We start from the raw sequence: 26169 nt of genomic DNA on the forward strand, positions 1-26169 counted from the left end.
ACACTATATTCCAGTCAGACCCTGGGGACTAGGACTACAAACCTTGAGAAGGTTCCCCAACAGCTCCCTCCTTTCCCATCACTGATATAGCCCCTCCCCTCCTGACCCATGGCCTCCCTCCCCTGGCTGTTGCTGACCATCCATCTGAGGTCACACCCTTCTGCCCCACTCAGTTGCGAACTCATTCACTCACGCCATCCTGAGACATCTTGTATTTTTCAAGCCTTTGTTGATGATGAGAAAACAGTCCTACTTTCTCTACCTATACATTATGCTTCTTATAATTCCCTGTCCTAAAATAGTCTGTCTTATTCTCCTCTTCCTGGGGCCCCAATTTGCTGAACGTTGGAAGAACTGGCATAGGCTCCTTTCCCCTTAGTTACTTTTACACCATCGCTGAGCTGCCCTCATTCCACATTTAAAAATAAACCTCTAGTGTCCATTTCTACTGCCTTCTGCTCAGATTATGCATGTTGTGTTGCTGACTTTGGCCCTTTAAGTCTTCTCCAAGCCCATCTTCCCCATCATGGTATTTCCAATGCTCTCACTACAACAGCTGCGGCCTGAACAACTCAGTTGGAAGGATGTGCTCTCTAGGGAGGCAGCCCATTCCATGTGCAAGCAATGTACACTCCCTACCCATTAGTCCTTTGGCAACTGCCCAGTTTGAGCCCTGGCCTCCCTACTTATTAGCTATTTGCCCTCACATAATACTTAACTTTTCTGAGCTTCAGTATCCTCATTTACAAAATTAGAATAATCATAGTAATAATTCATAGAGTTGTACAGATGAATGAAAATGTATTTTATTGCTCTTAGAAAACTGCCTGATATTATAGATGTGCTTACCAAGATGTCATCTCTTCCAATAAAATAATAACTATTATAATTAGTAGTATCACCATGTCTTGGATCCACAAAGAATAAATCTAATATTTTTTCCATGTGACAATTTCTTCCCTGTTTGAAAAGAGCTAAACATCCTCAGTCCAAAAGAAAGTTTACTTGTAAACTCTTTACTTGAACAGTTTGCAGTTCAGCTAGTTCTACAAAGATGACAAAATAATTTCAAGGTCCTGAAATAAGTTCAATATACTCAAGTCTGTTTGGAAACCTCAACAGTAAAATACAGGGTCTGGCAGAAGTAACGCCTGTTTGAGTGTGGTTGATAGGGTAATGATATGAGTGTAATAATTTATAGTTTTAATTAAAACATTTTGCCTAAAATGTCAAATGGTGTGCTTGAGTATAATATTGTTATGTTACACAATTACATGCTTTTGATATTGTAACAAAAGACTTTGTAATTAAAAAGGGTGTTATTTGTGCCGGACCCTATATTTTTAATATCTGAATAATGATGACTTCTTCCCTAAAATTTCCCCAAAAGAAAGATTTTAAAAAGCACAAATAAAATAAGTCTAACAAGGAAATGGTTCAATTTTCTTTGCTAGTTTCAAGAACAGTTCTTAGTTGTGATGTATATAAAGTGCATTTTTAGTTGTCATTAATGTGCTATATACTTGCACATTTTGGAATATGTGAATGTGATTTTTTTCAGAATCATCCTAAATCTGCAAAGCAAGCTGGATATCCTCCTTTGCTAGAGATAGTATCAGGCAAATAGGCTTCTAATTTAGAGACCAGGGAGGACCTGGCCTAAGGGTGTCGCCTGTGGCAGCTGCACATGGAGAGTATGACCTCCACCAACACCCACCCCTCCTCCACCTTCTGGTGACACCGAGGAATTTGGGGTGTTTTTTGTTTGTTTGTTTTGTTTTTTGTTTTTTTAGGGATTTGTTTTGGACAGGCCTGTGGCCTGGGGGAAATCCTGTGCCTACTCTGAGGGGATTATGACCCCATATACATCTTTACTGCTGACTATTTGGTTTCCAAGGAGGATCTGCTGTGTTGCTTGAGAACAAAAGTCTGTCTCTCAGACAGCCTTGGACTTTGCTCCCTGGAAAGATGACAGGCAAAATCTCTGTTGCGCTGTTGAGGAATGGAGGCGGGCGGGGCTCCCTTCTCTTCCCCACAGTGGCTGGAGGCAATGAGGCTGGGACGTGGGCTCCTTGGGGCCTTTTGTTTGGTTTCTAGGGCTCTAACCTCAAGTAGCTGCTCTGTACGGGGAGGATGGAGGGTGCAGCTTTGAACCCTGGTTTGGTGGGGCCTCCAGGGAGCTCTCTTTCTCATCTGTCCAAAGCTAGAGATATGCACAGAGGCTGGCTTTGTGGAGCCATTTGAGGGTCTTTGGTCAAAATTCATTACTTATGTTGGTGATCAATGGCTGCAGGTATTGGGTGGTGGGGGGCAGGGAATGGCTAGGAGCTAACACTTTTGCTTGATCTCTCCCTCTCTTCTCCCTCCCAACTGTGTTGAACTGTGGTCATGCAGAAAGTCTGTGCTTAGTCACCAGGACATGAGATCCGATCTTGGCTCTGCCCTTTAGGAGCAGTTTCCTAACCACTGAAAAAGGGCTAATACTACCTGGTAGAGCCGCTGAATGGAATAAATTAAAGAGCACATGGAGAGAACTCAGCGCAGTGCCTGAGACAATGTCTGCCCACATTTTCAAAGATCTACAAAGCCGAATTCTTGTCTCTTCCAGCAAGCATCCAAAGCATCTGCGGCACTCATGAAGGGACAATAAAATTCTGGAAGTCACAAAGAAGGCTTTTATTTGCTTTAGCCTTCGGGTGGTGAACACATGACAGTGCACATGCATGAACACATCTGTTTCTGGGTGCTGGGGCCTCATCCATGGATCTTAGTCCCACTTGCATGTTGTGCTGTGATGTCGGTGGTGTCATTTCAGGGTGAACCAATAGGAAATGATGAAGCAGGCCCTAAATGTGAGCAGGACTCTTAGTCATAGTCTCTCCTGCCTCTTTCCTTGCTCTAGCACGACCACTAGGCAGCTTGTTATGGCTCGTTCTCCAGAAAGGTAGAGAGAAGCCTGTTGCGTTCTTCTGTCTGTGAGGCCAGCCAGTCTCAGGGCACGGTGGGTTTTTGAATGGGGGCTAACAGATGGTGTGAAAGGAGGTCATTCCTGCCCTAAGGGAGCTAACCTGGGAAAATAAAACTAGCACACCTGAAATAATTCGTCACCAATTAAGTGCTAAATCATATGCTACTGGCCAAGCTGGTGTTGGAGGGCAGTGTGGGTGGCAGTGAATGAGAGGGCAGGCCCTGCCTCCCTGGACACCCAGCGTTGTGTCCCACTGAAGGACTGAGCAACGTTGTTGCATTAAAATAAATGCAGCTGATGGCAGGCCCGCCCCCTCGGGTCTGTCACCATGCTCCACGGCAGAGCAGGCTGCGGCCTCTGCCCGTAGGCTGCGGGCACTGAATCGGGTGACATGGGGCGGCGGGGTGGGGGAGAAATAAAACAGACAAATGAGTCAGGAAATAAATGCATGTGGCGGCTTTTCCCACATCTTTTTAAAAAAATGATCAGAGTTTTAATTTTAAGCATTTTATTATAAAACATTATTATAACATTACAAGACATTTTAAGGGGAAAAAAAGAAGCCATGTCTAACCTCATATCCCCAACACAAAGCAGTTATCAAAGACTGTAGCTCATTCTTAGTCTCTCCAGTGTCAACCCAGTGCCTGGCACACAGAGGGGGCTCAGTGAGTGTGAATGGCCAACCCCACTGGTACTGTTACAAATATCTAGACAATGGCTTTTAAAGGGTGCCACACCAGCGCCTCCTGCATCCAAAGTTCTCTACTGCATTATTGTCCTGACTTCTCACTGTGTGTGTGTTGGGGGGTGGATGGGCGTAGCTCAGCATGGTTAGGCAACTAAGCGAGTGCTTAGAAGCGTCTCCAGTAGACCACTGAGCCTTCCTGAGACACAATGTGAATGGAGAGGTGGGTGCCTAGGATGGGTTGCTTCCCCCACCATGCCTGGCTTGTGATAAAGTTTCTCCTTTACACCTGTGGAAGAGGATGGTAATGTGTCATTGGGTGCCCCCTCCGCCCCCCGCCCCCCAGCCAAACTCCCCAAAGAGCATTCTTATTCTAAAGGCATCAATGCCGAACAAGTCTGTGCTTTCTGCTTACCTGCTTTTCAGGTAAAGCAGGCTTACTTACCTGTTCGTACTTGAACAGCTTTGAAGAGTCAGCCATAGGCCTAGTTGATGTCAGACAAGTGAAAACTGATTCAGCTTCTCCTGTCTATGATTCCCTCCGCCTTTTTTCTCTTTCGCACCAAACACGCAGCCACTGGAGGACTGATTGGTCCATACCTTTGGTCTGGGTTCACTGGACATACTGGTTTCCTAAGGCTGTTGTACCACTAACTGGGTGGCCTAAAACAAGAGAAATTTATTCTCTCATAGTTCTGGAAGCTGGAGATCCTAAGTCAGTGTGTCAGTAGGCCATGCTCCCTCAAAAGGCTGTAGGGAAGAACCTATCCTTTCCTCTTCTAGTTTCTGGCACTTACTGGCAATCCTTGGTGTTTCTTGGCTCATGGCAGCATAACTCCTACCTCTGACTCCATTGTCACGCTGTCTTCCTCCCTGTCCCTTCTTGTAAGGACACCAGTGATTGGATTTAGAGCCTACCCTAGGCCAGGATGACTGCATATGAACTACAGTCACATTTGCAAAGACTCTGCCTTCAAAGAAGGTCACCTTCGCAGGTTCTCTAAGGACTTCAGCCTACCTTTTAAGATGGGGGAGGGGCACAGTTCAACCTGCTGCACTAGGTGAGCCCTGAATGCACTTCAGGCCAAGTCAAATGAAATAACAGTACTGATTTATTTTTCTTTTGGAGAAAATCGATGTCCTCTCAGGTCTCTGGTGATGTAGTTGAGCTGATCCTGCTTCTCTCACTTGCCCCAACCCTGTGGGTTATCAACAGTACTTATTTTCAGAATAGCCAACTGGGATAATTAGCATGGGAGCAAATAATGAGCTTTTTAATTCCTACATATGATTACGTGTAAATTCATGACTACAGACTTTGTTCTGTTTATTTTTATATCCCCAGCATCTTGAAATATTAAAGCCATCATTACCTTAGGACAAAGTAAAGCTAATTGGACCTATATTTATTCACCTAAGATTTATTGAGCAACTGCTATTTGCCAGGTGCTGTGCTAGGTAAGGGGGAAACAGTGGCAAAACTGGTAGTAACTACTAATTGATTGAGAATCTACTATTTTTTTAGACACTGGAATAGGCTCTTTGCATACTTTATTATGAACCCTTACAAAAGCCAAAAGGTAGGTATTATTATCCTCATTTTATAGATGAGAAAGTGGGGGATAAGAATGTTAAAGACTTTGACCAAAGTCACAGAACTCACAAGTAACAGAATCAAGGTTAAATCTGAATGATGTCCTGTGGACCAGTCCTGCTCTACCCTTTGATCAAAGGTTCTGAAAAATGTTTTTTAGTTTTCCCCCCAGAAATCTAATGGAGTAGTTTTTTTTAAAAGATTTTATTTGTTTACTTTTAGAAAGAGAAGGGAGGGAGAGAAACATTGATGTGAGAGAGAAACCTTGATCGGTTGCCTCCTGTATGCAACTTGACCCAGGATCAAACCTACACACACCCTAGGCTTGTCGCCCACTGGGAATCGCATTCACGACCTTTCACCTAGTGGGACCATGCCCAACCGACTGAGCCTCACCAGTCAGGACACAGTTTTGTTTTTTAAAATAAATCATCTTCTTAGTATAATAGATTTTAATGAAATATATAGATAGAAAGGAACTGATATAGCTCTCATCGAACATAACACCTTGTGACCGAAAGCATAAAAGGAAAATACATGCTTTCAATTAAGCAAATGTAATAAACCTTTAATAATAACAGCATCCCGATTAATAAATGAAGAAGCGATGCAAGAAAATCACCATTTCCCAGTCCCTATGGAGTAATGCCTAAGCATCGACTCTCAGTTGGCTGCTAAGTGCACAAAACCAGAGGTAATCAAGTGTGAGGCCTCCTGAGGGAAGGCCACCTATCAACTCACTGTTCTAGCCAAAAATCAAATCCGAATTTAATCAGACTTCTAGATCTAACTGTGAATTCATAGTAAATCACACTATCATCAAAATGTGAATTGTGGGGTAAGCTATATGACAAACAAGTGATGAACAAGTAAATTGCAAGGAAAAAATAAAGCTGCAATAAGAAACTTTAGATTTAAAAAAGACAACACTTATCAATTAATTACAAGACAGATTTGAACAAAGGGAAAAAATCATTGAGGCAATTGGAGAAAATTTTATACTGATCGGATATTGGATAAAACTTAAGTAATTATAGTTCATTTTGGGATCTAATAACATTTTTGTTTTGTTTACAAGCAGAATTCTTATCCTTTAGAGGTACATACATAAATGTTTATGGATAAAATGATATGATACTGAGAATTTGCTTCAGTATATTACCAGGGTGGGTAGGGATAGAGGCAAAACAAGATTTGGTTGACTATATCATTGTTTAGCTGGTGATATGTATGTGGAGTTTTGTTACACCTTTCTCCCACTATAATATACATTTGAAATTTTCCATAACCAAAAGTTTAAAATTAGTTTCAGAAATATGTGAAAGAGAAGTAGTTCAGAAGGTCTGATAAAGCAAGAGGAATGAGGAGTGGTCTGTGTCCACACAAAAATAAGCTGGTCTATTTCCCCCTGGAATTGTGCTGTCCGTCTAGTTAGTGATCTGATGGACCTACGGTGGGGACGGCAGCTGAGTAGACCAAGGCAGGAAGCGGGGGACCATGACCAGCAGAAACAACTTGGTTTCTCTGTTACAGCAACTATCATGCGCCAGATGACACATTTCGAGAGCTGGAAGCTGTGGCGGTCACTACCTCGTATGTGTGCTATATTCTGCTGTTTATAAATGCGCCACAGGCTTCTTTTAGTTGATCTTCAATCAGAGCCTTGTGAGGTAGATGCTATCATCCTCACTCCAGAGGGGAGGACACTGGAACTCCCACCTGTAATTTGACTGGAGCGTACAAAGCAGAACTGGGACCTAGGCCCTGCCTTTGATGCCCCGATCCCTGAGGTTCCTTCCCTACTCCCGACCACAGAGAAGCGTTTTTTGTCTTTTAAACGTAAGTGTACGTCAGAGCAGGGCAGCGCTATTTCTGCCAGGTATGGACTTCTTTCTGGATGGGATGGTTGTTGTGAATGTGAGAATAAGGAAAAAAAATGCATTGGACATGAAGATTATCCTAAATTAGAGGGCAGGGCCGGAGACAAATACCCCCAAATGAATAAGTTCCTACCATGTTCCAGGCACTTTGCTGAATAAGCTCCTACCGTGTGTTCCAGACACGTTGCTGAATCAGCTCCTACTGTGTTCCAGGCACTTTGCTGGGGTGGGGGCCAAAGCTGGAGGAGGGAAGGAGTTGGGTTCTCTGTCCTTTTTCTTGACCCTTAGCATCAAATACATAGTATCTACTCAACTGTAACTATATTAAAAGAATGCAGGTCTTTCTTTGTCCTTCCTTCTCTCTTTCTGCCCCTCTGTGACTTATTCACCTCTAAGATTTTCCTTACTTGGGAAGGTGAGGGGAAAGGGAGAAAGAGAGAGCGTGCGCGCGCGCGTGACAGCGGGTCAGCAGGTTGAAACATGGGTGCTCCATGCTCCAAACCAGAGCTAAGGCTCAGAGTGATGTCTCCAACTATGGAGATTTTATGAGGGAAGAACCCAGTGGACTGATTTTGAAGGCCTCTGGCGCTTACAGGAAAATATATTGAGATAATATGAAGGTATTGATTCACGTTATCCTTAGTTCTCCTAAGAGAAATGAGCCAGTCAAATCATTCTTTAAATGACCATAAATTCTAAGGAAGCAGGGAAAGCTGTTTCTAATTAAATGTTCGATGCTTGTTCTAAGTGATTAATACTATGTCAGTTTTGTATACAGTATGTTCTGTATGTGCATATAGAATATGTTGGAGGCCCTTGTGAGATCATGTGGGGCTCAAATTGGTGCACATTTAAATATTGTTTTATGACTGAGAGAGGGTTACAGGCATATGTCCCCTTAGGAGAGAAGACCCACATATTTTTCCGGGTGGGATTTTATTCATCAGTAAAAAGGAGGGAGTATAAGAGTCAGTTTCTCAAAATCTTTGAGTCATGGAACATCATTTTTCTAATTTATTTTATTTTTACCTCAAATTAAAAGTCTATAAAAAAATTAGGAGTATATTTTTTAAAGAACCTATTGCAAACATTGTTGTTGAAGAACCTTCAGTGGTATTTTCTTTAACAATGACGCTCGCTCGTTGTCACTGCCACTGTTTGACATGGCATGCGAGATCCTGGTCAATGCTATGAAACAGGAAACTAAGAAGGTTTTTTTTCTTCCAAGTAATTTAAAAAACATTTTCAATTACAGTTTACAGTCAATATTATCCTGTATTAGTTTCCTGTATTAGGCGAACAGCATAGTGGTTAGACAGGTATATGCCTTGCAGAGCAGTCCCCCCAGTATCTCCAGTGCCCACCTGGCACCATACACAGTTATTACAATATTATGGACTATATTCCCTATGCTGTACTTTACATCTCTGTGACTAGTCCGCAGCTACCAATTTGTATTGCTTAATCCTTTCCCCTTTTTCACCCAGTCCCCCAACTCCCCTCTCCTCTGGCAACCCTCAGTCTGATCTCTGGATCTATGAGTCTGTTTCCGTTATGCTTAATTTTTAATTTTGTTCTTTAGATTCCATGCATAAGTGAAATAATGAGGCTTGTTGTATCTTTGTTTTTACAAGATGTTATTGATTATGTCTGGAATTTATAGGCAACCAAGGTGAGGTTTTGGAACAGAACACCCAATTAAAACATTATTCCTCAGGGATAATGTAAGGGACCCACTTTACATTGCCACTTGGAGGGGTCCATTGTGGCAAAGCTCAGGGTGGCCGACATGATGTTCACTTCATTGATGCAACTTTAAGCATTTATTGTGCACTCCGTGCTGGGTGTGCATCCTGAGGTGGTTCTCTTAACCTGTACAGTGGAGCTGATAACATCTGCTTCATAAGATTGTTGAGCATGAGGCTTTTATCAAATTAATACATATAAAGTGTTCACAAAAGTGCCTGGCACAGAGTAAATAAAATGTTCAACAAGTGGTGGCTGAAGTATTGTTGTCATTGTCATTGTTACTGATCCTCACAACGACCTGCGGTGGGTTTTATGTCTTAGGATCCTGCCCAGTACGTGAGTGCGGCGTATGGGAGTTACACAGAGCTGGGAAGGAAAGCCAGGCATTCTGACATCGAATCACAAAGCATACTGTGACCCACGTAGGGGACCCTTTCACAAAGCAGCAATCCCATGCTATAGACTGACCTTGTACTTTTCTTCACTCTGACTTGCCAGTAGCAATTCTATCTGCTGATATAGAAAATCTCAAATACATTATTGGTTTTTTTTTTTTAACTGCTAAAGTAAGGCATCATGGTTATACTTCAATCTTACTTCAATCTTAGTTGTGTTATTTTTAAAAGTGTATTCATTATACTTTATATGTATAAAAATTTTTGAAGCACATATGTAAGAAATTTTAACAGTGTTTACTTTTGGTGAATGGACCTGGTTGTTAGAGAGAAAAGGTAGAGTTTGACTTTTTATTTGATACCCTTATATACTGTTTGGAATTTTTTGTTACAATTTTTTTTATAAGTTCAGAAAACTTTTTAAAAAACACAGGAAAGGAAGGTGTTTTAGTTACTTCAGGCCGCTATAACAAGACTGGGTGGCTTATAAACAACAGAAATTTATCTTTCATAGCCCTGTAGGCTGGAAGTCTGGGATCAGTGTGTGAACATGGTCAGGTAAGGGTCCTCTTCCTGTTCAAAGGCATCTTGTATCCTCACAGGGAGGAAGGGATTAGGCAGCTCTGTGGGGTCTCCTTTATAAGGGCACTAATACCACTAGTGAGGGCTCCACCCTCAAGACCTAATCACCTCCCAAAGGCCTCACTTCCTGACAACATCACATTGGACATTAGGATACCAATGTATGAATTTGCGGAGAATACAAACATTCAGACTGCAGCAGAGGGGAAGAAAAGTACAGTAACCCATCTCTATAACAATATTTTTCAGACCCCAAGAATCTCTTTCTAAGAAACAAAGCTCTGGGGGAGGAAGCATGGCACTCGAAGTCCTAAACTAGGAAATTCCCAATATATAGTAGCATATTAAAGGCTATGAGAAAGTGTAGTAAAGAAATCTGTACAGTACATTCTTTCTTGCCTCTATTGTATCTATTATTATCCTACAGAATTGTATCCTATAGCATAACAGTTTACAGTATACATATTTAAGAAAAAGTGACCTAGCCTTAGGTCAAATGCAAGTGAATGTTCCTTCAGGAATGCTGGAAGACCTGCCTGGGAGTATGGTGCCACCATACTGGGTCTTAGATTCAGGCAAGGGGGAGTCCAAATCTTGGGTCTTCCACTCACTAGCTGGCTGAGCCCTAGGCAGGTTACCTCACCTCTGGGTCTCTGTGTGCTCACCCACCTGTGAAAGAGAAACAATGATGCCTCCCTTTTAAGGGCACTTTCAGGATTGTAGGAAAGAAGTACCTGGTCCTTGTTGGTACTGGTAGGTGTTAGTGTCCTCCGCCTCACCCTCGCTCCGCTGACCCATCTCCTTCCATGGTGGCACTGCCGTGCCTCTGTTGATGAATACCCACGCTTACCAGAACAACTTACCGAAAGATCCCTCCATCTAAGAGAGGCCAGGCTCTCAGGTAGCAAGCTTTTCTTTCTTACTTTCTTTCTTTTTTTTTTTTTTTTTTCCATTTTCAATGTGAATCCATTCTAAAATCTTGATTCCCAGATATCTATTCAAGAATGTGCCTCTTATACAAGGCACAAAAATCCTGTTTCTCTACAACTTAGAGCCCAAAAGATAGAGAAAATTCATTTGCTAAATCACATCCAGGTTTGCCTGCTCCAGGCCATTCCAGGCCCCTGCACGGAGGTAGCCCTTTCCCCTCACTTCCTGTGCCTGTGTTAATGCTCACAGAGGAGACCAAATTCAGACTTCGATTTTAAAATGTGCGTGCTAAAAAAGCATTGCCTTTTCAAAGTAACCTTTGCTGTAAGCCCTGGAATCTAATTACTCAAGTATTATTTGCCTCCCCAAAGTACCCATGCTGGTGCAGATTGAGTTTAAAGTTCAGGAAGTATTAACAAAAGGAATCAGAAGCAAGATCTAGAGCCCTTTCTCTGAAGAATCTCCCTGTGTGCGCCTTGCCTCTCCCTCCTCCTGGGTGTGCCTGCCTGGGAAGGCCAGTGAGTAACCTGCACATTTTTTTTTTTTTTTTTCTATCTTGGCCCTTCCCACCCAGACGAGAGGACGGAGTGGCAGACAGGCAGGCAGACGGCGGTGAGTCCTGTTCGAGCATGCACGGGTAATACCTCTACCCGCACCCACATCCAGGACCCCTCGCCACCCTCACCCCTCTCCAGAAGGAGCCAGCGCCCCTGTGAGGGTCCGGAGGGGACCTCCACTCCCAATGGTAAGGGCTGCCAGCAGCAGGACCACTTCATTCATTTTATTTGCTTTTGCATTGGCTTTTCTGTTCTATTGTGTTTAGATGGGAGAGTTTCTGATAGATTGAAGGTGTTTTGTTTGGTTGATGGGTTAGTTCTCAGTCATCCCAAGACAAAGAAATGTCTTTCCCCAGCAGAATTTATTAGAACTTGTAACCTGATAGCCTGGCCTTGAAATAAAACTTAATGTACTAATTACCTCTGGTTAGTACGACTTACCCTTTTGGCCCTGTAGGGAGGGGAAAAAAACCCCAAACTGCATGCTTATTGGATAGGTTTTGAAGAAGGAAAAGTGCGAAGGATTGTGGGCATTTTGTGCGCATCTCTGACTAGCTGAAAAGTAGCCTACTTTGTTACCATAGCTTTAAAATAGACCGCGATGACGTTTTGTCTTAAAACAAAACAAACCAAGCAAACAATCCTGTTTAGAAGATTTTCATGTTGAATGAAATATGCCAGCAGAGGGGTTGGAGTAAAAGAGTTTCAGGATAAGTTGGTCTAATTAAATGTAGATGAACATGGAAGATGAACATTGAATTAAGCCTGGGAAGGAAAAAGTCAGATGCTCAATGTGGGATTCATGTGGTATTTAAGAGAGAAAATAGATCTTTGTACAGCGTGTTGAGAATTCTTTGAGTGACGCGTCGGAAGGCACGTGGAGGAGGCCTGAGAGCAGGTTTGTGTGCGGGGCTGGTGCCAAGCCTTCTCCCTCAATTGCTGTGGGTGAGAGGAATTCAGGATCATCAAGAGCTGCATTGTTAACAGGCTTCTGATTTCAATATTTATTCTAAACACAAGCTGTTGAGTGCAGGGGCATGTGAAGGAATACAACTGCTGCCTCTGGTTGCGGGCCGAACAGGAACTTTCATACCTAGGAAGAGTTCAAGAAAAAAGTTGAACTCTTAGCCTTAGGAGAGATAAGGCTATGTTGTAATGTTAATTTGATACTATACTGCTGTAAGTTTGAGATGGCCCTATTGTTTTAACAGGCGTGAAGCATTATTAGGTCCTGATCACATTAGAGTGTGAAGATGCTGAGCTAAGGGCTTTCACAGGAGAATGGCACAAGAAACTGCAGTAGAAATTGCCCAAACCAGAGGCACTCCCATGATACATGTGAAAGTTTGGCGTACGCCCAGGTGTCTCCATGGATGCAGCCCAGGTTCTTTCTTGGCATCGCTGTGCGGGCAATTTAAGGATTCTCGATAGGGAGTAACCTGCACTTACCACATCTAGGTTTTTAGAGCAGCAATAAACACTAGCCCTAAAAAATGGTGTACCAAAAAGGGTATGAAGAACACAGGCAGGGTACAGATCTGCTTCATGGGGTACATACCCCTCTTCTAAGTTTCAGGAAAGTACAGTATTTTGTTGTTGTTGAAATCAGTAATTCTTTACCATTGCCATTATAATGTTCCTGTAGTGATAATACTAGTAGTTTGCTTTCTTATAGTTTAGGTTTCCCTTTGGCTAATACATCGAAAGCATAGATTGAGTGCAGCCCTATCAGCCAGCCGTTTAGAAGACATCCGAGAATGCCACTTATTTTCTTGCAGAGAGAGCAAGAGATGGGGTGGGAGCCATTATAATGAATTTACTGGATAGGCAAGGTTTAAATTTGTGACTTTTTTCAGTTATGATTGAAAAACAAATGGATGCCATGTCAAACCATCCATGGGGTTAACGATACTACTGATAACTCTCTGGCCCTCATAGGCATATGCACTTTGCACACTAGGCATTGCTGCGTAAAAACATTGTCATCCCTCCCAAATCCACTTCCCTTCCAGCCCTGTGCTCAGGGGAAGAACACAGTTTAGAAGAATAAAAGAGTGTGGGCAGTGTTTCCTATCCATGGCCTGTTCCGCACAGTTTCAGAACCTCCTAGGATTTCTTCATAAACTAAACTGAATGCAGTTTCTTCTTAAATTTGGCTTTTTTGAGGCATCTTCATGGTGGATTTAGGATTTATTTTGATTTTGTTGCATTTTTCATCCATCCCTTTTGTTTAGTCTTTTAAGCAGCGATCGTACCAAGCAGATTGAAAACCTGCCTTACAAAGGGGAACCAAGCTGTGTACTTTCGACAGCCTTGTCTTTCAGCAGCATATGCTCTCCCTTCCCACTCTCTGAGTTTCTTCCAAAGAGCCATCAGGCACTACCCAGCCACGGCCGCTCCTCTGCTGTCCTGTGTTTTCTGGTTTCTGGAATTCACTTCTCTTCCCTGCTGTCCCAGACTTCACAAGTAGGTATTTAGAGAATTTAAATGGAGCTAACCAAAAGGTCATGGTGATTTAAAAAACAAGCAAACAAACAAACAAACAAACAAAATCCCCCAGAATGCAGAACTGTAGTTGTAGGGATGCCATAATAAGTATCGCTGCACCCCCGCCAGGCTGCATCGTAGGGCCTGGGTCAGGGAAAATAGCTGGGAATTGAGCCACTGTAGCTTCAGTGCATGTCCTAAGTGGCCACAGTCAGGGCAAAGGTGAGTGAAGCAGGCAAGCGGAGTGGAGACGGCTTAGCCAGCAGCTGGTGGCTAAAATATAATTAGCCTCAGCCTGTAATCTTCAGTGAGCTCCAGTTTCCTGCCCCTCGGGGCTTTTTGCTGGTCTTGTCTGTTATCTTTTTCCTATAATACGTCTTATGACGCATTGGCGCTCCTCACGTTAATGCCGTGGGCCCTTTGGAGGACGTCTCCCTGATGATCCTTCAGCCACATTTCATCTGTAGGCACATCCTAAGCCAGAAAGAGACATCGCAGAGACTACCTGAAACAAATCCTTGTGCGGATGGCACGCCATCCGCGTCCCCTTTAAAAACCCCAAAGGATAATGTAAGATAGTGCTGAGAGTAAATAGATTTATTTTGCTTTAGCTTGAGACCGAGATCTTGAGGATTGAGTGAGATGCGTTATGTGTGCAGGCGGGAGTAGAAACGAGGAGTAGCCAGTGAGACTTCATCTGATGATTTTATAAGTTTTTGAGATTAGGGTAAAAACTTTGGCCCACACTTAGAAATCGCATTTGGCTGCTGGTGTTATTTTTCTCCCATTACATTAGGTGTGTAATAAATCGGTTGCCCAAATGGCCCCAGTGATTCCCCTCTTTGAATCTAGTCCCTTGTGATATGGCTTTGTAGCTCCTCTTAGCAAGAGGCAGAGTCTATTTCCCTTGCCCCTGAACCTGGTCTTGGCCTTGTAACTTACTTTGGCCAGTAGAATGTGCAGAAGCAAAGGTTTGCTCTATACTGGACCCCAGCCTAGGTCTTAAGAGGCCTCGCACACCTCTGCTTGTTCCCTTAGGATCCAGCCCAGTCGCTGTGTGGATACTCCTGGACTTGCTTGCTGTGGCTCAGAGACCCTTGTCACCCTAAGTGACAGCAGTCTTATGCCAGACGTGTGTGTGCGTGAGGCAATCCTAGACCAGCCAGTTGACCTAGACATGAGTGAGCCCAGCAGAGATCAGACAAACTGATCCAGATCCGCAGATTCATGAGCAATAATCAGTGCTTCTTGTTTTAAGCTACTAGTTTTGGAATAGTTTGTTACTCTAACAATAACTAATGAACTATATGTGGTCACTTGGAGATGGTCCCTCTGTATTCATCTTTGGGTCTATTAATGTCATAATAAATACTTTAGTGCAACTCAGCGTGAGACTTTATCCCTAGATGGAAGGCTTCTACTGGGGCAGGAGACAAGTCTTGTGATCATCAGTATTACTTTGAGACCTTTTTTTAACAATACAGATGCCTGGGCCTTGTACCAGAGTATTCAACTAAATATAAATGGGGACTGGGAATCTGTAATTTAGAAAGTATGGTTGATTGGCTGGGATTGAAAACCAGTAATCCAATGGTCTTTTCAGTCCCTTCAATTACTAAAAGATGCAATGATTCCAGTTCATCTTTACTTAGGCAAATAACACTCAGGTGGTTCAGAGTTCATTTTTAACTTGGTATACTTTCAGCTGCATAAGCAAACTTGGTAACCACCTTTGGGCTAAAGCATATTGACCTGATCCTAGATGGGGAAAAAAAATTCACAGGTGCAGATTGATGCCTGGAATTGTGTGTTGCTTACCACCGTATCCCCTGGGATTTAGAGCATATTATGGCCTCCATCAAGATACCTTGGCATTGGGGATGTGATAGGATCCCGCATTGAGGACCTTATAGTCTAATGGAGAAAGAATCAGAGACCATTACTCATGTATTAAGGAAACAAAGCAAACAGTGTTTTAACCCTTAAACTGCAGGTGAATTTTTACTATGGTGGGTTTGTCAGTTAGTGAGTGTATCAGTTGTTGCTACAAAAATGCCGCATTACAAACAACCACAAAATCTCAGTGGCATACAACAATATACTTTTATTAACCCCTATGTCTGCAGGCTGGTGTGGGGAGAGCCAGCTGATCTTGGTAGGGCTTAGCTGGGGTGGCTTTACTCCACAAGTCCCTCATCTTCCACCTGGGACCAGCTCAGGCTTGGTCTTCCCATGGTGATGGCAGAGACACGAGAACACAAGCCCAAGGCGCAAGCTCATTGCATGCCTCTGGTTATTTCATTAATCTCTTAACATCGTGTTGGTCAAAGCAAGTCACATGGCTAAGTCCATTGTCAAAGGGCAGGGAACTTTATATTTGCAGAGAGAAACTGCAAAGTCATGTGACAGAGGTCATGAACACTGAGGGGGTGAAGATTTCGGGCCATTAAGGTAAGCCTCTGTGGTGGGAGAGGGACGTGTTGGGGAATTTCACTTTCTCCTGTTCAGAAAAGTTGGTGAAGTCACAGCTGGATCCCAGAGTAACCAAGAGGCAGAAAGTGTCCATCCTACGGAACCAACCTGTTCCTCATAATATGGAAGAAGCACCAGGCTCTTTGCTACTATGATCTGTCCAATGGAATTTTAGAGGGAAGCAAATTCCAGCAAGGAGGTTTAGAGATGGCCCTGGCATCTCCACAGAATGCCTCCATTTCCGTTCTCCTACCATCCTCTAAAATGTGAAGGCTGTGGACCACTGCACTTGGGTGTCCACTGCAGTGGAGTCTTTACTTCAGATTACACAACATTCCTTTACAATCATCACTTCTTTCTGGGCCCGAAAGAAACTGATTTCTCTCTGGTCCAAACACATGGGACCACTTCCCAAACCCTAGCCCAACATCGCCATGGTTAAAAGAGACTTCAGTGAATATCCTTCCCTGATGGCCTATCTTTCCCTGATTTGTTTTATGAAAGGTTGAGGTTCTCAGATATTCTCCAGTGTTTTACTGAGAAAAAAAAAAATGGAGTACTTTATTACAGGCCGCTGGTTTATCGGCATTGCTATTGATTATTCTGTGCCTTTGGAACTGTGTGGTGTATCAAATTAACCTGTGAGGAAACTGGGGTACAAAAGGTTATGTAACTTCCCTGAGGCCACATCTGGTAGCTAACCAAGATTAGCAACCTGTCCTCTCGGTTTTTCAGCTTTTGTTTGGCAATCTGACTGATACTGCCTTGTCTCACAAAAAGCATATGAGGATATCATTACCTACTGAGTTTCCTAAGAAACCCCGCCCTCCTAGTATTTACATTCCATGGGAAACACGGAAGTCTAGTGGGGAGATATTCAATGATAATGAGATTTCCCCAGCACAATGTTGGAGGAAGTAAGCTGGGATAAAGGTAATTTCTACACTGCATTTCCTGAGGTTACTGTCCTGACCACAGAAGTGGGGTGGGGACTGTTTTTAGAAGACCTCCTCATAACTGTGCTTCTGTGGTGTATTTTCTGAGCCCTCACCTGCCATTTCTGTTGCCTGGTGACTGTTCAGCAATTGGTTGCAATCATTCTCTGACAAACAGTGTTATTTCTATTTTATGTGGGAAACTGATTTGATTAAACAACTCGTTTAAACTAATGCTTTGTAGGAGGCTTGATATGAGAGGAGCCAACATTTCCATTGGTGTTTTTGTCAAATTACCACATGCAAACAAGCGAGTAATTGCAGTTGCCTCAAATATATAGGGTCTGTTGTAATTACTGTATAAGCTGATTATCTTGAATAGGTTGTTTCCATGCTGGCCATGGCTTTGCTGAAAATCTCATGTGTCTCCCATACAACACTGATGCTGCATAATATATTGTTATTTTAGCAACAATTTAATAGCCTGCCCCTCCTCTTGCTCAGTGCTGGGGGCCAAGTCGGCATTGTTTTCCCCTGAAAATCTAGGAGCCAGCATAACAGAGTCTAAATTAATAGCTATTAGACAAATGAATGAGTGAGTGAATGCTAAGAGTACAACATGCAGCTCTTAAGAAAAATTTAGGATTTTTCCCTAGGTATTTCTGCCCCTGAGAAAGGGCAGCAAAGGGTTAATGTTCTCCTCAGAGCTGGAGGGATTTGGATATGGATCTGGCAGAGCTGCTCGCTCAAATCACATTCTTTCTGCTACTATAGCAACAGGTTGAGAATTTTGCCAGCACTGCCTACGTTGGAAATGCCTGTGTGCAGGCGACTTCATTGTCTGGGGGACAACTGCTTTTTTTCTATGATGTTTCAATGAAGCAGCTTCTTTGCAGAGACAAAGAGGCCAATACAAAACAGGGGCTAAGAATCATGGAAGGCCAGAGGGAGATCTTGTTTTGATTGGAGGGACATTTCTAATCTTTTGTCCCCTGAAGAGGTATGAGGTAGGGAAGGAATTGGGGTTTCATCCATAGTCAACAGCCCCTTTTTCTCCCTTCTTAATGAGGCCTCTCTTCTCAGGGACACTCCCTGGCAGCATTTGGAAAATTTTCTCTCACTGTCATTAACAGAGTGATAGTTAAGCGCTTGGATTATTGCCCATGTTCACTTCTAAGTTTGGAGATGCCAGAATGGACCAGAATGTAGGTTTTTCCCCGTGCGTTCACCAGTTTTTCTAATCAGCTCTGTACCTGTGTTGTCCACCGAGAAGGAAGGACAGCTAACCAAGAGTGAGCAATGGAGGTGTTTGTTCCCTTTACTTCCTGTAGCAGTGTCCTAAAAAGAGGAAAGACAATGAGGAAGCTGCTGAGGAAAGTTGCTTAGGTGGTATTAACTTCCCAGGAGGCTCCACAGACTTTTAAAATTGCCCAAACTGTTACTCGGGGCTGCTCCTTGGGCCACCGCGGGGGTGGTGATGACCAGAGTTTAGGGCTGGCTGTAGTTCTTGCTGGACTAATACTGAATGAAATCAGTAGGCATTCAATATCACTTTGCGTTGACTTACTACGTTGCACCTCACTGTTACCACTTCTCCATGTTGTTTTCATTTTGCTCGCAGATGGGGAGATCTGCCTGGTTCACCCTTTGTTCCTGGTTTACAAATATATTTTGATAAAAAATAGCTGAACGTACTGAGCCGTTCTTCAGAGGCTGCACTGTATTGAAAGTTTAATTTAAAAAACCTTCTATCTCCAACCCACTACATACTATTTGAATGTGGGATAAGCCCTTGATCATGTGGGGGCTATAAAAAAGGAATACCTTTCCTCCTACCTTCTAAGTTCTTCTAGCTGAGCGGTTAAATTAACAGGCAGATTAACAGGAGAAAATCAAATTATATTACATATGCAGGGGGAATTCACATAGGCAAGAAAACTCCCAAGACAGTGAAGCAACATTAGATACATAGGACATGTTGGACAAAGGAGAAAAGGCGCGGGAAGGGTATACGATCTCAGAAGTGAGAATGGGTGATTTACAGGTAATTGAGGAAGAGCTGAACACATGGCAGGAAAACCCTTGCCAGTCAACTTAGAAACAATGGTTCACAGTTAGTATCTAGCTAACAGGCCCCTGCCTGAAGCCCTCTGTTTACCATACTTAATTCAATTTAGGCGAAGGTGAAATCCTAAGATTTCCTTTCTGAAGCAGGTTTCTCTGCCTGAATCTCTTGAGCAGGAAAGCGGGGAGGGTCAAAGTTTCGTTCTGAATCTTCTTTCTTAGTAACCATCTTAAACTTCGCATCCCACGAGGCAGCCTCAGGGTGATAAAACTTCGGTCCCCTTCAATCTTTATGTCTCAATAGTCCTGTCATTACTGCCTCTCAGTGTGTCTTGGCCACGGAGACCGCTGTTGTAGTTGCAGTGTAGTCCAAAGTGTGCAGCCAGGAGCCCCGGGCCGGGAGCCCGCGGGGCCTTGGGCAGCTCCCATGGGGATTTTAATCCCATAATTTGTAAAACGGAAGATTTGGATGACATATCTAGGGTTTCCTTTACACCTCTCCCACACACAGAAAAAGTGGTACTCCCGTTGTTTGAAAGTAGAAAAGCCTTTGCTTTGTTGAATGTTTTATGATTGCAACTCCCTTAATTCCTACTCATTGTCTAACTCCTGCCCCCCCAGCCTACTGTGACCCCCAGGCTAGATCAAGGCTCCCAGGCTATGTTTTCTGATAAGTATATTCTTTATTTCATCACATTCATCACAGTTTCTAATTACCCATTTCTTGGGTTTTTTAAAAAAAAAAAATCAGTTATCTCTCATGCCCGTGAGATGGAGGACTCTGTGAGACAAGCACCCAGACTGTTTGTTCAGCACTCATTCTGCGTTCAGGGGCACTCAGTAAACCTCCGAGAGGTGACTGGGGCGCTGCCTTAGGCTTAGTGGCGGGCGCAGCGATGGCTATCACAGTCTCTGCTCTCAAGGATCCTAAGAGCCACTTTCCCTATTTTCCTTCTCTTCTTCTTCCATTCTACCTCATTCCCAAGGTATGCTGAAAGAAATTAAAACAAAACCAAAACCCTGGGCTCTGGTTACAGATGTGATGACTAGATAGGTTGGTGGGGGTCAAGAAAATAACTTTTATCCCACCTTTCTAAGCTCTTCTAGCTGGACTAATAAGTTAACATGAGACTAATTAACAGGGAAAAAGTATCCAAAATTTATTACGGGTATACAGGCAGGGATGCCACAAGAACATGAGATCTGAAGACGTATTGGGCAGTTGAGGTTTATATGCCATTTTGAACAAAGAAGAAGCCAAGCAGGGTCTGGAATTTCAAAGGGAAAGCAGGTAATTCACAGGTAGGCCAGAGAGAGCAAACATGTGGTCAACAAATCCTTGCTGGGTAACCGAGAAACAATGGGACACAGCACACAGTGAAGTTCAACAGACAAGCTTTGCTAGATTTCTCCATCTGCCACCTTTCGTTTATTTCACACTCCTGAGGCGCAGTGACACTACGGCTCACTGATGCTGTCTTCCCTTCAGCAGATTTTACCACCTGAGACCCTTTCAGCAGCCAAGGGGAGAGGATCATAGGTTTCTTTCTGAGTCTTTGGTTTCTTAATAACTAGCTTAAAATCAATATCCCCAAAGTCATGTTTTGGGAAGGCAAAATATTGGCCTCTGCCGGGTTTTAAATTTCCTTGATTGGACTGATTAGTTTTTTTGTAACTAATCCAGGAACTGAAGCAAGGCCCAGGAAGAATAGAAGAACAGGGGACAGTGTATGGAATGGAAGTGGTGGGCAGAAAATAGAGGAAAGGAAGAGAAAGGGAGGAAAAGAGGGAAAGGAGGAGGAGGGTCTGGGGGAGGTGGAGAGGGTGGAAGAGGAGACCAGGGCAGGAGGAGTGGGGAGAACATGGTGCTGTGTCTTTTTAGTTAATTTTCCTGTAAGGGACCTTATTGGCCTTCCTTCCTGCCTGCCTGCCTGCCTTCCTTCCTTCCTTCCTTCCTTTCTGAGAGTGGGGAAGGGAGGGAGAGAAACATGGGTATGAGAGAGAAACTTCAATTGATTGCCTTGTATAAGCACCCTGATTGGGACCAAACCTGTAACCTGGGTATGTGCCCTGACTGGGAGTCGAATCAGCGACTTTCCACTTTGCAGGGTGATGCCCAACCAAGCCACACTGGTCAGGGAAGGACATGTTTCTTAAAAAGCATTCTTACCCCAAGTATTGAGTTATGGCACAGTTTGTGACCAAAAGCCGATGGATTAAATACACACGAAAAGTTAGCTGGACTGGGCCCCAGAAAGCTCTTTGCTTTAAAGGCTAGAAAAGCACCAATTTTCAAAAGTGATTGTCAGATTCCCATAAATCAGTAGTATCACCAATACGGCAAATGCGTCATGAAACCAGAGCTGCATTACACATTTAAACAGTGAGGGGCCACTTGATTTTACAAACCACACCTAGTCTAGATGCCAAGAGGGAAGAGCAAGACTCCTTAGGTCGAAGCTGTGATGGATGTTTATCAGCCAGATATAGGAAGCCGGTGGCAGGTGGGGGCCGGCGGGCAGATGGCAGAGGAGTTGATTGAATTAGAAGATGTAATTCCTGGTCTCACTGTTTGCAATTTGCAGGGGGAGTGATTTAGGGGAATTTTACTAATTAGGTTTCAGTAGAAAGTGTGAAATCTCTACAAGAAGCCATTGTAGCCTCTGTTTATCTTGAGGACAGGTATGGAAGGTATGAGCAAGTGAAACAGCTGAAGTTTCTCTTCTAACTCCCCGCTCCCTAGAAAGTTCGGCTTTAATGGCAAAAAGGACAGCCTTTCTCTACGTAGCTGTGGCTGTGTCCCTTTCTTACCAACACCAGCGAACACAGAGGGTGTCAGTAGCCTGCCATAGGGCCTGGTCTGTTTGGGAGCTTAAACTGCAACCAGACTGTATCCCACCCAAAGCCACTTCAGGAAGAGAGGCTTGACTAAAACAATCACATAATCTCCTTTCTTTATGGGGAGGAAGGAGTTTTAGCCAAGAATGCAAGGTGTGCCGTGGGCTTTGTGTTTACATTACCACAAATTCAACACATACACACACATACACAGATGTCTACTCTGCTTACTCACCTACTTAGACGGAGATAGCATGGTATGCCATGTTGGCCAAAGGCCAGGAAATAACTGTTGGGTTGGCAAGTAGCGAAGCCATAAAGCTCATATGTCACACCGGGTAATATTAATGGGCTACTCCTTCCTTTCCAAAAGTATATAAAACAAAGATAACATATAGGAATGTGGCCCTTTCCTACCTGATGTTCCCTGGTTAGTTCCAGAGAAGGTCAGCTATACGCAGTCTCTTGGATTCCTAGGGATGTGCCTCTTTTAGACCTTTTGGGAATAAATACCGTTTTAACAAAATTGTTTACAAAGCAAACCCCTTCGTTTTCACTGGCAAAACCTCTCTTAAATCTCAGCTCTGCTATTGTTTAACTGTACAACTTGGGTGTGTTTTATACCTCTCTGTGCCTTATTTTATTCCTGTTTTTATACAGTTATTACTACCTTGCTCATAGGATTCTTATGAGAAGTAAATAAGACCATCTAAGAAAAGTGTTTTGCAGCATGCCTGGCACATAGTATGAATTTAAGCATTGTTGCTGCTTTTAATATAATAAAGAGATATCTCAGCCTTTTTCCCCCTTTGTCCCTCCTGAATTAGAAACACCCCTTGGCATTTAGCCCTCCTCAAGATCAGGGTTCTATCCCAATATTGAGGAGAGGAGAGCAGGGCAGAGATGGTTGAGCAGGAATATTCTCCTACTCGCTCCTATTCCTTGCTCCTTCCAATATACCCTACTACTTTACCTGTTAGTGGCTAGATGCAAAACTAGATGCAATATAAAAAGGAGGACAAATCCAGCTCTGTCTTCCAGGAAGTGGAATCTAAGTTCCAGACTCACTTTTTCCTGTTCTCTAAGTTCTTAACATGCACTTGCCGTTCAGCTCAAATCCTAGCTCAAACCTACCACGGGAGCTAATGCCTACCACAGAGCAAGCGCTCGATGGCTTTTGGGTAACTTGATCATGGAAGACCGAGGTAGTAGACGAACTGTATGGCACTTAGAGGAAAACACTTAATAGTCAGAGAGCAGGGCAAGTATCGAACTTTCTGAACCATCCATTTTCTCAGGACTTTCGGTTTGAGAGGAAAGGATGTGAATCACTGGACCTGGAAAGAAGGCACAGGGGAAAGGAAACAGGAGATTTCCTGTCCATTTCCGTCCACTGTGAAAGAGCTGTCAGTACAACGTCACTGAATGGCATGGCCAAGACCCTGAGCTTCTGTAGCCCTTGTTTCCTGGCCCCTAAAATAGGGGTGATAATCTAACATTAAATGAAACAATATGTCTATGGCACCAGGCTTAATGGCCGGGCATGTAGTAACTATTCAGTAAACATTACCTCTCATTAGTTTATGAATGACACCTAGATGCTCAGCTATTTGGAAGCCAGTTAGACTTCTCAGTCCTCCGGAACTTAAACAGTAGCGCTGCCCCTCATGCTGCCATTGCTCACCAACTTATGTCTGACAGTTCATAAGTTGGAGTTAAGTGACCCATTTTGAGGGTTCACAGATATTTTTCTGTAATTCCTGTAGATGGTGAGAGAGAATGACAAACAGGCACATCACACGAGGAGCAGGCAGCTCTCTGGTAATGACTTTAGGGTGGCGCCATGTGAATTTTTATCTTTAACATGAATTCATATTTTATCATTTCTTTCATTTGTGTCCCATCAAAGCAATGTCACTTTCTTTAACCTGGTCAAAGTGGGGTGGGCCACACTGTTTTCTTTCACAATAAAAAAGTAGAAGAATAGATATGAAATCCAGGTTTTTAAAAGCAGGACAAATTCCAGATCATCTAATATAACCCCTTACTTTACAGAGCTGGAAACTGAGGCACGGGTATTAAATTAATTCTCCAAGTGGCAGAAGGACAGGTCTTTCAGCCCTGATTCAGGGCCCTAAATATGTGGTATTTGGTTTATCAATCTTCCAAAGTGACCCTGGACATAAAACAATTTGAGAGGCATTGTTTTGAAATGTAAGGGTGTTCATCTGCGTGGAGGATTCTCAAGCTAGGTAACTACCCTCTAACCCAGCCTCTTCAGTCTCGGCCACATTACCTCTGAGACTCGATGGGAAATACACTTCTGTCTGTTACATGAGAGAGACATTGGTGACAAACATGAACAGTTCCTGTTTTTCTACTCTGAAGGATGCTCCCCCACACACTCTGTGCCCTTTCTGCATTCATGATCAAAACAGATGCAGAAAGAATATTTCACAGTGGAACCTCATTCTCTAGCAACTTTCAGAAAGGTCATATCTGCAGAGTAGTTGGATTTTTCTGAATAGATTACCTCAAGGAGGATTGATTAAGTGGTTTTCTATTCTCTTAACCAAGTAAAATTGTGAGATGTATGTAGATAAAAAAGAATTTATAAAGTATTTTGTAAAAATGCACATTCAAGATGTAGTAGCAGTTGTTCAAATCAAGATTCAGCAAATTCCAGAATTATCCAGACTTGACTAAATTTTTCTCTCAGCTACAGAATTATCTTCTTAAATAGTTCAAGTCCAATATTTGTCATCTCTTTTTTTGTTTGTTTGAAGCCACAGATAATAACTTATTTATCAACCAACTGCTATGTACCAGACACTATAATGAATGCTTTTCATGAGATCTCATTTAATTTGTATAAACACTGTGAGGTAGGTGTGATTTTGCTCATTTTACTGATAAGAGCATGAAGGCTCAAGATTTAAGTCATCCAGATTTTTGAGTATTTGATGACCTATTTCTGTTCCCACAGAAGCAAGGCAGGACAAGTTTTTAAGCAGACACCAGGGAAAGTTTGTTAATCCAGTCACTGAGCCGAATAAAGCTTTCCTTTCAGAAGACCTGCCTGTTCTCCCTGACCAGCACTACCCCCAGAAACCTGCCCTTCTGAATTTTGAAATTCTGAAGTTTGCCTACTGAAGAAGCCTTTCTGTCCTTGATTCTTTCATAGTTCCTCAGTGGATAGTTTATGGGTAAAACATGTCCTTAGGGTGAATCCCTTTCTTTCTTTCTTTTCTTTTCTTTTCTTTTCTTTCTTTCTTTTTCTTTCTTTCTTTCTTTCTTTCTCTTTTTCTTTTCTTTCTCCTTTCTTTTTCTTTTCTTTCTTTCTTCTTTCTTCCTTCCTTTCTTTCTTTCTTTCTTTCTCTCTTTCTTTCTCTTTTTCCTTCTGTATTTATGTGTAGAGAGAGGGGAAGGGAAGGAGAAAGAGAGGGAAACATCAATATGTGATTGCCTCTTGTGTGCACCCTGCTGGGGATCTGTCCCTCAGCCCAGGCAAGTGCCCTGACTAGGAATCGTACCCACAACCTGTTGGTTCACAGGCTAACACTCAATCCACTGAGCCACACCAACCAGGGCTGTTTCTTGAGAATATATTTTTCTCCCTTCGGTTTCTTCATTTTTCTTATAGCAAAAACTACCTTCTCTTCATACCGCCTTCCACCTCCCATGAGTTGCTAGGGATGGACTCACAATAACGTAATGGGTTAGGCTTTGTCTGATGCCAAGATGCATACCTGTAAATAAATGCCCTATCTTAGTACAGGGACTCTGTGATTATGTTTTGTACACTGAGAGTCCTTTTAAAAATAATTTCTGGGTCTGAGCTAAATTGCATAAAACCAGAGACATTGTAGTCATGACACTCACTAATGACATGTCATGTCATTATGACAATGTTAAGTATGACAATGTCTAACACTTAAAGACTTCTTGGGAAATGCTTTCAGAACCAATTTACATCCACAGACAAAAGTAATTCTCCTTCCTTAGTCACAATAATGAAAACTAAAGATAT

The 26169-nt window shown here is 42.9% G+C and overlaps 1 protein-coding gene across 1 annotated transcript in view; it reads left to right on the top strand.

Annotated features, from left to right (window-relative positions):
* Positions 1-26169, top strand: part of STON2 (stonin 2) — a 113346-nt gene that overhangs the window by 58819 nt on the left and 28358 nt on the right. The window contains exon 5 of the mRNA XM_054567188.1: positions 11361-11531. Coding sequence (XP_054423163.1) covers positions 11361-11531 — 171 coding nt within the window. The remainder of the gene's footprint in view (positions 1-11360; positions 11532-26169) is intronic.

The sequence above is a fragment of the Pteronotus mesoamericanus genome, unplaced genomic scaffold (assembly GCF_021234165.1).
Source record: "Pteronotus mesoamericanus isolate MK-2021 breed Mesoamerican mustached bat unplaced genomic scaffold, CSHL_Meso_final contig_182, whole genome shotgun sequence".
NCBI lineage: Eukaryota > Metazoa > Chordata > Mammalia > Chiroptera > Mormoopidae > Pteronotus > Pteronotus mesoamericanus.